The sequence below is a fragment of the Pan paniscus genome, chromosome 2, assembly GCF_029289425.2.
Source record: "Pan paniscus chromosome 2, NHGRI_mPanPan1-v2.0_pri, whole genome shotgun sequence".
Taxonomy (NCBI): Eukaryota; Metazoa; Chordata; class Mammalia; order Primates; family Hominidae; genus Pan; species Pan paniscus.
In genome coordinates this window covers 120,621,783-120,634,012 of record NC_085926.1, presented here as the reverse complement: position 1 = coordinate 120,634,012, position 12,230 = coordinate 120,621,783, and the positions used below count along the sequence as shown (strand labels likewise).

The following is a 12,230-nucleotide window of genomic DNA, read 5'->3' as shown; positions in this document are numbered from 1 at the left end:
GCCAAGGATATAGATCAGAATCTTTCATGAATAGGAGCATGATAGCTTTCCCACCTCAACCCTCTGTGAAGAGGGTGGAGGAAGTGGGGTCTTAATTGGATGCCAACTCAGAAATAGGCCTCAGAAACAACCTGAGAAGGAACGCCAGCTTCTAATCTCACTCTTTATGAGGAGGGCAGATGTTTCCACACAAACTCCTGAAGGGCTTTACTAAACCAAGGTGGGGATTGAGGACTGGATAGGACCCCTGCAGCCTGGCAACAAGCTAAATTTTGTAAGTCAAGTTATTTAGAGTCATGGACCTCTGTGTTACAGTCCTTTTCTTATTCCCTAGACTTCGATAAAGTCCTGTCTAGGCATCTAAATGTGCCAGTCTGTTCTCAGATTGTGGGCAATATTTATGGGCACAAGTATTTCAGGAGAACAGTTGGTAATAATATGGGTACATGATCTCCAAAAAGGAGAAAGTCAATCTGGGAGGAAAAAGCTGAAACTCTGATGTCCAACCTCCCTTACCCAAGTGGACAGTCTTCCACCTGCACCAACTTTAGATCATCAACATTTAATTTTATTTAAGGAGAAGATGGGTTCTTACCACAAGGAACCCGACAACAACCAGGAACCAAACTATGTTGGTAAAGTATGATAAAATAGACACATCTGAAACAGGGCTTAAAATGTTATGTCAATTTACACCAACTTTTCAGAAATCCAGTGAACTATATAAAAGTGAGATACAGCTTCCCATTTGTTTCTATTTGCTATACATGAATAAATACGGAGAAGTGCTGGTGGGCTCATTCTTATTATCTGCCTATTACAGTTTATATGAATCAAAGCAGGTTATGCTATGGGCCCGCACCTGTTGAGGCCACTTCCTGGCATGGAGGGTGGAGAGTGTCCTCTGCAGAAGAAGAATGCACTTCTGGGACTTCAAGCGTAGGTCATTCATTGTCAGCAAATTCCTGATCTTTGTTACTGAGAAAGCGGTTCCTCAAGTAGGAAACTGAAACTGACTAGGGATTTTCCACCCCCAAGAACTTAGACCATACTAGGTTTCGAGTTTGTTTTTGTTTGTTTGTTTCTTTTTTTTGTTTGTTTTTGTTTTTGTTTTAGATGGAGTCTTGCTCTGTTGCCAGGCTGGAGTGCAGTGGTGCGATCTCGCCTCACTGCAACCTCTGCCTCCCTGGTTCAAGCAATTCCCCTGCCTCAGCCTCCTGAGTAGCTGGGACTACAGGCGCACACCACCACGCTCGGCTAATTTTTTTGTGTGTTTTAGTAGAGACAGGGTTTCACCATGTTGCTCAAGGATGGTCTCGATCTCCTCAACTCGTCATCCCCCGCCTCAGCCTCCCAAAGTGCTGAGATTAACAGGCGTGAGCCACCACGCCCGGCCGGTTTTGAGTTTTAATAAGTTTTGGGTCATCTGTGCTGGGGGGGTAAGACAAGAGGGGCCACTGGAGCAGCCTGGGGGTGGAGGAAGAGGAGTAGTGGGCTGGGGCCGGTCAAGGATGGAAGCCCAGCAGGAAGACTGAAATCTTTTCTGCTTGGAGGGCTAGAATTGAGTTATTTTATCATCACAAAATTATACTTTGTGCTATTTGTATTTTCATGCTGTTTAAATTTGTATAATTATTTCTCTTTTTGTTCATTTGGGGTTAACATTAACTACGGAAATTCTGAAACTTGAACACATCAGGGTCACCTGGGCTGCCGGTTAAATACACGCTTCCCACCCACCCCACATTCACTGAACCTGAATCTCTAAAACAGCGCTGGGAAGGTGCCTGGTTAACCTGCTCTCCAGGTGATTCAGATGCAGGTCAGACCTACTTCTAAGGATAATGGAATCTAAAGGAGAAAGAAGCATCCTTAAGGGCCAGATCGATGGTGATGCTGTCCTCTGAAGTCAAAGTGGGGAAAACCCTCAAGGAAAAGTGACACCCAAAAGAGAAATGACTAATATCACACAGTTGCCCTTCTGAGCACTCCTTGGTAAAATTAATCCTAGGAAAACATGGTATTTTGTTTTCATAAGGGCCATGAGCCAAGCATGTCTCCTGTCCCCCTCCTTCCTTCCTTCTGTGCGCCATTCTTTTTCTGTTTCATTTTTCCTTTTTGGATCCCTGCTTGGGCACTCTAATTGCATGGCCTCAGCCTCAGCCTCCTTGCCTCTCCTCTGGCCCGAATGCTTCTCCAAATCTAGCGACATGAAAGCGGAATTAGGGGTTGACTAGATCCCGATAGGTCATCATCCATAAGATGCCAGTGGAAAAGGTGCCCATTCTGGGAGCTGCAGGTCACTGGCTTCCCATTGCAGACCAGGGAGGCCCTTGAGCCAGCAGATCACCTCTGGGCTCTTGGCCCACCAAGTAGTGGTGGGCCTGTAAGGAGGGAACTTTGCCGACTTTCCCTCCAAAGCTCAAATCTCCCAACCCACAATCACTTCAAAATATCATCCTTGCTCCCAATCTGAGGGCCACTAGAGACTCAGAGAAGAGGCCCCGGCAGGCCCTCGACAATGGGCACCTGTGGTCGATCGACAGCCCCTCCAATGTGGCCGCTGTGACGGCTCTACGTTGACATTCAGGCAGTGTGATTTTAGGTAGCGCCTCTGCCCCTCTCCCAAGTGACCCCGGGACCCCTGGGAATCTCCAAGAACCACAAGGAATCTCTGTGACTTGCCACGTTTCTTAATCAGTTTCCTTCCCCACACAAGAATAATAACAACAGGAAAAGACAGAAAAGGATGATAAGAGGATAGACTCACTTCCACAACAACAACAAACAATAACACCACCACTACAGGGAAAGACAGAAAACGATCGAGGGATAAAGAGTTACTTGCGCGGTTCCGCCGCCACCTCCGGGCCGCGCCATTAAGCGCCTGGAAGCGCAGGGCGCCGGGGAACCGCAGCGCCCCGGGTGCGCTCGGAATCCATTCTGCCGCCCCCGCCCCCGTCCCCGCCCCGGCCACCTCCGCTACAGCAGCCGCCGAAGTCGGGCGGGTCACCCTCCCGTGCGTGCCCTGCCGCCATTTCCCTGGAGGGAGGGCAGAGGTGCCCCCTCCTCACCCCACCCCTCGCGCCCCTCACCGTCCTCCGGGTAGAAGAACACCAGGAAGCGGGATGGGCTCCTGGGATCCTGGCGGACCTCACACTCGCCGCCTCCCGACCTCTTCGGGCTCTGGAAGTACATCTGCAACTTGGTGTTCAAGTTCTTCGGGGGGTCGGGGCCCCAGGAGCCCTCGACCAGCAGCGGGAAGGAGCCGGGCACAGCCATCCTCAGCTCCGCTCTCCGCCGGACTGCAGGGGCCGCGCCAACTCCGGGCCGCTAACTTTGACTCTTTCGCTTTCGTTTCCTGGAAAACTCCCAGGCCTTGGTTTCCTTTTGCCTTCAGCCTAACACAGCGGACTCAGGAATGGCAGAGTCATCCCCCGCCCACCTCCCCACCTTCGCATTCGGCCCACAGCCAAGGCCAAAGTAACCCTTTGGGGCTGGCCAGCGGCGCCCCGGGAAGGCGGCCTCAGTTCACCTGTGCTCCACGGGCTCCCACACCCCCTCCTAACTCCGGGCCCCCTACCTGCCGCTCGCCCCAACCGCAGATCAAGTCGGCAGCTTTGGGGCACCAGACCTTGCCCAAACGCAAAGATCATTTAATTTTTGCCGCAAGCCGACTCTTTACAAAAGAATAAAATGACTCACAAACTGTGGCCCCTTTAGAATGTTTGCTGCCTATTTGGGGACTTTTTCAGCAATCATTGTGATTATCAGAATTTTACGTTGCTTTCCCTGTTTTGCTTTCTGTTCCTTGATCTGTTAATACTACATGTCTAGAAATGTGGGGGAAACAATTACACTCACAGTTTTTTTGTGGAATATTTACTAGGCGCCATGCACTCACTCACTGAACCCTCGCTGAGCTCACGGAGCTATGGTGAACACAGTGGGCAATAGGTGCTCTGGGAAAGAATATACTTGTGTTCCTGGAACAGATGAGGAGTGGCTCCTAGTCCAGCTGTGGCGGCTCAGGGAGGGTTTATAGGGCGGTGACATGTAACCTGATAACCCCAGGATATCAGGGGATAGCCTTGGAGGGTTAGGAAGTGGGGTTCCACGGTGTGATTCACATGTACAGGATCACTCCGGCTGCTGCGTGGTGGCTAGAGTGGAGGCAGAGAGGTCAGCCAAGTGGCTACCATAGTGTCCTAAGTGAGAGACAAGGGTGGCTGAGACTGGGGTGCTGGCAGAGAAGAACTGAGAAAACGAGGATTCTCAATTAATAGTGAAAGCAGGACTTGCTGAAGAATGTGAGCCTTGAGAGAAGGAGAAGCTCAAGGATGACTCCATGGTCAGCCATGGATGGCCCGTGCAAGTGGCTGGATAATAGTGGCATCTGCAAGAGGGGAGACCGAGTGATGGGAGAGAAGCTGGGGCTGTGTGTTTCCTTGACCCCAAATAAAGCAGTGTTGCAAGTCGAGGGGGGCGGGGGGATTATCATTCCAGTGCTACCGATACCTCAGGTCAGAGAAGTGTCTGCTGGACTGCTGGGGAGCGGCAAGCATAGTCTCCTGGTGAGGAGGGAGGAGAGGGAGATGGCAGCTACTGAAGACTGAAAGGGAGGGAAGGAAGTGGAAGCAGAGAGCGTAACACGCTCTTTGCAGAAATGTGACCGTGAAGGGGAAGAAGGAGCCAGGCAGTAGGTTGTGGGGTTACAGGATCGGGCTGAATTTCAGAATGAAGAGAACCAGAGATGGGCCAAATGGTTTATCTGGCTTTTATTTCGGCTCTGTAATAATCCTAAACAGTACACAGATATTTTCTCCTGCCTCCAGCTTGCTACCTGCAGATGGCGCTCATCATCTGATCCAAAACTGCTCTGGACCCCCGCATGCGGAAGACGGGAGGACAAGCGCCCTCAGCCAGACTTGGTGACTGTTTCTCCCCAGGGCCTTTACATCTCATCCCAAACCACAACTAAAATCAGCACTCCTCCTCTCCCACTCTCCCCTGAGTTTGGGGTTCCAGAACTCAGCAAAAAGTTTCCCTTTTTCCTCACATAATTATTGTATAAGAAATAAAGTCAGAGGCATTTCTGGATTACTTTCGAGGGTTTATTTAATTATCGACAATGTGTCTTACCACCCGAGGTCTGCTTATCACGCCTGGGTGGACTGGGAAGGAGCTATCAGAGGATCAGGATGGCAGGTCTTGAAAGCCAAGGAAAGAAAGTTCTAGAAGGGGCAAATTGTTGAACGGCATTAGCTCCTGCAGTACTTTGTTTTCTGCAAGTTATTTTTGCCTTGTTCACTTGAAGAATGCGTATCCTCTCACAATTCTCTGTTTCCTGTGGGTATCTGCCTTCCGATCCTTTCTTCCTGGGAAGCACGTGTCTTCTCAGGGCCTGGGGTGGGGGTGGCCTGCTGTAGAAGTGGCCGTGTTCCTTGATTCTCCTTCTACTTCACAGCTACAGCTCATCTTAATGTAACAGCCCATGTCTGCATTTTTGGGCTGAACTTCCCTTTCCCTACTTCATCTAAATTCCCCCTTTTGGTTTCTCTACAAACTGCCGTAGCCTAGCATCGTGCTCCTTTGAACTTCTCTACCAACTAGCATCAGCCTCCTCATTTCTACCATTGAGGTATAAAGGAGGGAAAGGGCTGCTTTCCCTTCTGTCCTGAATCAGTGAGTTGTAGGTACCTCATGCCCACCACTCCACCTCATTTTGCTTCTGAAACTCCTGACCCAGTCACCCCAAAATAAGACATGGCCATACATCAAGGGAAAAGTACTCCAAGAAGTTCTGCCCTCAGAGGGAGCCCCCTGATGGACACATCACAGTCTTTGGCCTTACTCCCTATGCTCAGGTACCTTTCAAGAGCTTTTATCTTCAAACCTCCATAGGGACAGTCTCCATACCCCTCAACTGGCCAGGACAGTAATTACTAATGATGCATTTTCCCAAATAGAAGTAATTTCATTTCACCAATACTATGGTTGAGTGGGAGGTGGAGGTGGCTTCTCCAGAAGAGTCCAGAGTAGACTTGATCTTTCCGTGTTTGTGTAAAGACCTTTCCTCATCATGCAATTAGGTAACCATTGAATTGAACACACATGTGTATGTCTCAAGACAAGCATTCATTTTCAGTATAATCTAGATCATATTTTTTTAAATAGAAACACACAATATTTTATTACCACACTATATCATGCATGACACCTACCAGTAATGGCTGTTAAATATTGAGCAACCAGATTTTTGAAACAAAGTTTCCATGTGTGTTATGTTTATTATAAATTTTACTGATATAATGGTTGGATAACACATAATTTACAAATAATAACAAAATATATAATACTCTATTGTGGTTTCTAAATAGCTGATTGATTCTCAAAGAATGTTTCAAAGATTTTTGCCACAATTATATCTATACTAATCATTCTGGATTTTGTTTCTTTGAATTATTGGGCAGGGAAGATACTTAAGTATGGAAGATTATTGCTCTAATTTGGGTGAAATAAAAGTTTATTAGTGCAAGACAAACATAACTCATTTAACAATAAAGTCTGTGTTGGAGATATATATATATATATATATATATATATATATATATATATATATATTTTTTTTTTTTTTTTTTTAAAGCCATAGGCAAACTATGGTTGCCATTGAGGAATGAGTGTAGTTTTGACATAAATGTAAGTTGACACTTTTGTTTACATTAACAAGTAAAATGAAAGTGAAGCAATGCAGACATGTCAGAACCCTTATTTGTCAATGACATAATTCCTTCTTTACTAAATTGGATAATAATTTTCAAATACTGGAAGAATATTTCCTCAATTATTTGTGCTTTTTACAATGTAATGGCTATAGATGTGACCCACTTTTAAATAATCTGCCCTGTTAGCAAATTCTCCATCACTTTAAGTCAACATAACCAACAAAGCAATGACTCAGGCCCTGATTTGTAGTGTTTTTCAATTCCATGATGTAAATATTCTCACGACAGCTGATGAAGTTCCCAGTGTGATTTCAGTGAATGCCGAGTTGGAAAGAGATGAACAGTGGCACACCATTACAAATATCACAGATATTTATTATCTAAAAGCTCCAAGTCCTAGATCCATCAAAGCCTGAGGCAGGACGTTTTTATTGGATTATGGACTGCCTGGAAATGTAGCTACAGAGTCAATGTGGTAATCAAATTTAAAGAAAAACAACAAAAACTGTCAGAATTCAACTTGAAAATTGAAAGAACTCATTGAGTTCTGGGCTCACTTCCAGAACTGTCTGTGTCACCCACACACATCTCCATTAAATTCTTGAATAATAAAGACAGAAAGATATTTCCAGAAGTTTTACTCAGACATCTAATCTCACCTTTCTTCTTGGTTGCTACAATGACCTCAGATCATGCAACTCAAGGAATACTTTGTTTATGTTACTATTATACTAGAAGACAAAAGTATTTCCTTTGAAGCCTAAAAAAATACTTTAGCAAGGGAAAAATATATAATGAAGACTGTGCAGAAATAAATAGTATAAGCCTAATTCTTCCATTCAGCCTTGTGGACAGAGTTAGGAAATAGCTCTAATTTCAATCAGTCACCACAGGTTCTTTCTCTCCTACCATTTCATATTTGTATAATTCTTATGATCTTCTTCTCATATGATTCTCTTGTATGAACCTTATCTCAAAGTATGAACTTTGTTTCCCAAGAACATTAATATATTTACTTATTTTCTCAATCCTTCATTACACACAACATAGTTTGGAATTGGAACTCTGTTATAAGCTGAATGCTTGTATCCCCCCCAAATTCATATGTTAAATCCTAACTCCTAATGTGATGGGCATTAGGAATTGAGGCCTTTGGGAAGTGATTAGGTCATAAGGGTGGTGCCCTCATAAGTCAGATTAGTGTCCTCATAAAAGAGAACCCAGAGGGCTCCTCTCTGCCTTCTGCCATAGGAAGACATGGCAAGAATATGGCCATCTGTGAATCAGCAGTTTGGGCCCTCTGTAGACATGAAATCTGCTGGCACCTTGATCTTAGACTTCCCAGACTCCAGAACTGTGAGAAATGCATTTCTATTGTTTATTAGCTAGCCAGTCTATGGTACTGTTATAGCAAAACTGAATAGACTAAGACAAACACCAATACCCAATACCATTATCAACAACAAATCTACTAAATAAAGATTTCCTTGTAGTTCTTTTTATCCACTGAATAGAAACTATTGAGGGTGTACAGTAAGAGTACTAGGCTCAAAAGTTACTTGGAATACTTTTTTCCTGAGTATGGTTTTGTTATAAGACACATAATCAGGGTCATCATTTCTATTTGGATTCAATTTTAGGGCTTTTCCTCATCCTTGTTGACTTTCTTTCTTTTTGGAAATGATAAAATTTTAACACTCAAAAATCAAAACCATATAAAGATATATATTCAGAGAAGTCCCCTAATCCTCTCACTCCATCTCCACTATCTCTGTAAGTAACCAGGTAATCATATCATCAGTTTCTGGAATAATCTTCCACCGTTTTATTTTATTTTATTTTATTTTATTTTATTTTATTTTATTTTATTTTTTAATTGATCATTCTTGGGTGTTTCTCGCAGAGGGGGATTTGGCAGGGTCATAGGACAATAGTGGAGGGAAGGTCAGCAGATAAACAAGTGAACAAAGGTCTCTGGTTTTCCTAGGCAGAGGACCCTGCGGCCTTCTGCAGTTTTTGTGTCCCTGGGTACTTGAGATTAGGGAGTGGTGATGACTCTTAACCAGCATGCTGCCTTCAAGCATCTGTTTAACAAAGCACATCTTGCACCGCCCTTAATCCATTTAACCCTGAGTGGACACAGCACATGTTTCAGAGAGCACAGGGTTGGGGGTAAGGTCATAGATCAACAGGATCCCAAGGCAGAAGAATTTTTCTTAGTACAGAGCAAAATGAAAAGTCTCCCATGTCTACTTCTTTCTACACAGACACAGCAACCATCCAATTTCTCAATCTTTTCCCCACCTTTCCCCCTTTTCTATTCCACAAAACCGCCATTGTCATCATGGCCCGTTCTCAATGAGCTGTTGGGTACACCTCCCAGACGGGGTGGTGGCCGGGCAGAGGGGCTCCTCACTTCCCAGTAGGGGCGGCCGGGCAGAGGCGCCCCCCACCTCCCGGATTGGGCGGCTGGCCAGGCGGGGGCTGACCCCCACCTCCCTCCCGGACGGGGTGGCTGCCGGGCGGAGGGGCTCCTCACTTCTCAGATGGGGCGGCCGGGCAGAGACGCTCCTCACCTCCCAGACAGGGTCGCGGCTGGGCAGAGGCGCTCCTCACATCTGAGATGGGGCGGTGGGGCAGAGGCGCTCCCCACATCTCAGACGATGGGCGGCCGGGCAGAGACGCTCCTCACTTCCTAGATGGGATGGCGGCCAGGCAGAGACGCTCCTCACTTTCCAGACTGGGCAGCCAGGCAGAGGGACTCCTCACATCCCAGACGATGGGCAGCCAGGCAGAGACGCTCCTCACTTCCCAGACGGGGTGGCGGCCGGGCAGAGGCTGCAATCTCGGCACTTTGGGAGGCCAAGGCAGGCGGCTGGGAGGTGGAGGTTGTAGCGAGCCGAGATCACGCCACTGCACTCCAGCCTGGGCACCATTGAGCACTGAGTGAACGAGACTCCGTCTGCAATCCCGGCACCTCGGGAGGCCGAGGCTGGCAGATCACTCGCGGTTAGGAGCTGGAGACCAGCCCGGCCAACACAGCGAAACCCCGTCTCCACCAAAAAAATACGAAAACCCGTCAGGTGTGGCGGCGCGCGCCTGCAATCGCAGGCACTCGGCAGGCTGAGGCAGGAGAATCAGGCAGGGAGTTTGCATTGAGCCGAGATGGCAGCAGTACAGTCCAGCTTCGGCTTGGCATCAGAGGGAGACCATGGAAAGAGAGGGAGAGGGAGACCGTGGGGAGGGAGAGGGAGAGGGAGGAGGAGGGGGTGGGGGAGGGGGAGAGGGAGAGGGCCCACCGTTTTCTTTTTGCAAAAATATGTGTTTTATGTATGACTTTTTCTTCTTTTCATGCAATAGGTAACATGCTATAAATAAGTAATCTATATCTGTATCTATACACACAGTTATACTTTGAATTTTACATTTAATATATGCTGTAAGTTATTCCATATCAGATCACAGAGATCTTCCTCATTACTTTTTACAGCTGCCCAGTTCACTGAAGTATAGGTATATAGAGTTTATTTAACTCATCTCCTAGGCATGGCATTTAGGGCATCTCTAATATTTTGCAATTACAAATAATGTCACATTGAGTAACCTTGCACATGTTTGTTTGGTTATTTGTTTGTTTTGTTGGGAGTATATTTTCAATGTAAATCCCTAGATGTGGGAATGACAGGTTAAAGAGAAAATGCATGTACACTTTCCTTATATATTGCAAATTTCTTTCCATAGGTGTTTCAGTTATCTGTGGTTAGATAACAAACCATATCAAAATGTAATGGCTTAAAACACAACCATTTTATATTTATCACACTCTGTGAGTTGGCTGGGCAGGGATCAGCTAAGATGGTTCCTCTCTGCTATCGGAGGTGCCAGTTAAGCTTGCTCATACAGCTGCTATTTGGTCTAGAAGATCTAAGATGGCCTCACTCATACCTGGCCCCTCAGCTACGATGGTTAGAATACAGAGCCTTCCTTTGATGTGATCTCTCGGGCAGGATAGCCTAGACTTTATATGGCCCTGGCTTCACGGTGAGCAAAAATTTAAATTGCAAGGCTTCTTAAGGCATGGGCTTTGAGGTCACATAACATTGCCTCCCCCATTTGATTGGTAAAAGCAAGTCACAGGGCTAGTTCATATTCATTCACATGGAAGAAGACTGATACGGTTTGGATTTGTGTCCCTGCCCAAATCTCATGTCGAATTGTAATCTCCAGTATTGGAGGAGGGGCCTAGTGGGAGGTGATTGGATCATGGGGGCTGATTTCCCCTTTGCTGTTTTTGTGACAGTGAGTAAGTTTTCATGAGATCTGATCGTTTAAAGGTGTGTAGCACTTCCCCCTTCTCTCTCTTCCTCCTGCTCTGGCCATGTGAAGACATGCCTGCTTGCTTCCCCTTTGCCTTCCACCATGATTATAAGTTTCCTGCAGACATGCTTCCTGTACAGCTGGCAGAATTGTAAGCCAATTAAACCACTTTTCTTTGTAAATTACCCAGTCTCAGGTATTTCTTTATAGCAATGGGAGAATGGACTAATACAGAGACTACACTGGGTATGAATACAGGAAATAGAAGTCATGGGGGCAGCATTTTGTAACAGTCTACCACAATAGTAACTGTACCATTTTACACTGCCACCAGCAATGTATGAGAGTACCTGTTTCCCTATAGCTTGCCAATAGAACATCTTATCATAAAAGTATTGATTATATTATATTTCATGGAAAAAAACAGACTGAAACTCACAAATTGATTTTACAACCCATTATTACAGTAGGATCTACAGTTCATAAAACAGTATAGTAACTCATTTAATTCTCACAACAAACTTATAAGACGATTAATATTATCTCCACTTTATTATGAGGAAACTGGTTAACAAGAGACGTGCCTAACCTAACTGGTTAACAAGAGATGTACCTAACTAAAGACACAGAAAATATCTTGGTTATCAAGAAAATATCAAGGTTAAATATCTTGCCCAAGGCCACACAGCTAGAGAATGGTCAAGCTAGGATACAAACCCAGGCTGTCTTGCCGTAGAGTTCAACATTATGCTGTACTTTCATAGTGCATACTGCAATGCTCTGCTTGGATCCCTTCTTCAGAGTTATAAGCCCATTCCCCAGCTGCTGGAAATATTGGCTGCTGGCAACTCATAGCAGCATCTCTCATTGGCCTTGCCTTTGCCTCACCTCTCCCACCTATAGCAGAGAATACTGTTGACTCTTACGTTTGAATCCAGGTCTACCTCAAGGCCAAGTTAACTGTATCATGTTTATATGGCCTGAATAACAAAGCTCTGGTAGTGAGTGTATGGGAAAATAGAGACTTTCATACCTGGTAGATGATTTGTTAATTTTTCCTTGTAATATTGCCACTTTCTGCTTATCTTCAGATAAGCAAAATCACAGATTTTGCTTAATTTGAGGCTATACAGTTTCAAGATTTTTATCTTTTCTTTTAAGAGACAGGGTTTTGCTATGTTGCCCAGG

The 12,230-nt window shown here is 45.5% G+C and overlaps 1 protein-coding gene across 1 annotated transcript in view; it reads right to left on the bottom strand.

Moving 5' to 3' along the window:
- The window catches only part of PARP14 (poly(ADP-ribose) polymerase family member 14), a 50,524-nt gene extending 46,940 nt beyond the window's left edge, over positions 1-3,584 (bottom strand). The window contains exon 1 of the mRNA XM_003825201.4: positions 3,096-3,584. Within this exon, the coding sequence (XP_003825249.3) occupies positions 3,096-3,282 (187 nt within the window). The 5' untranslated portion in view covers positions 3,283-3,584. The remainder of the gene's footprint in view (positions 1-3,095) is intronic.
- Between the last annotated feature and the right edge of the window lie 8,646 nt (positions 3,585-12,230).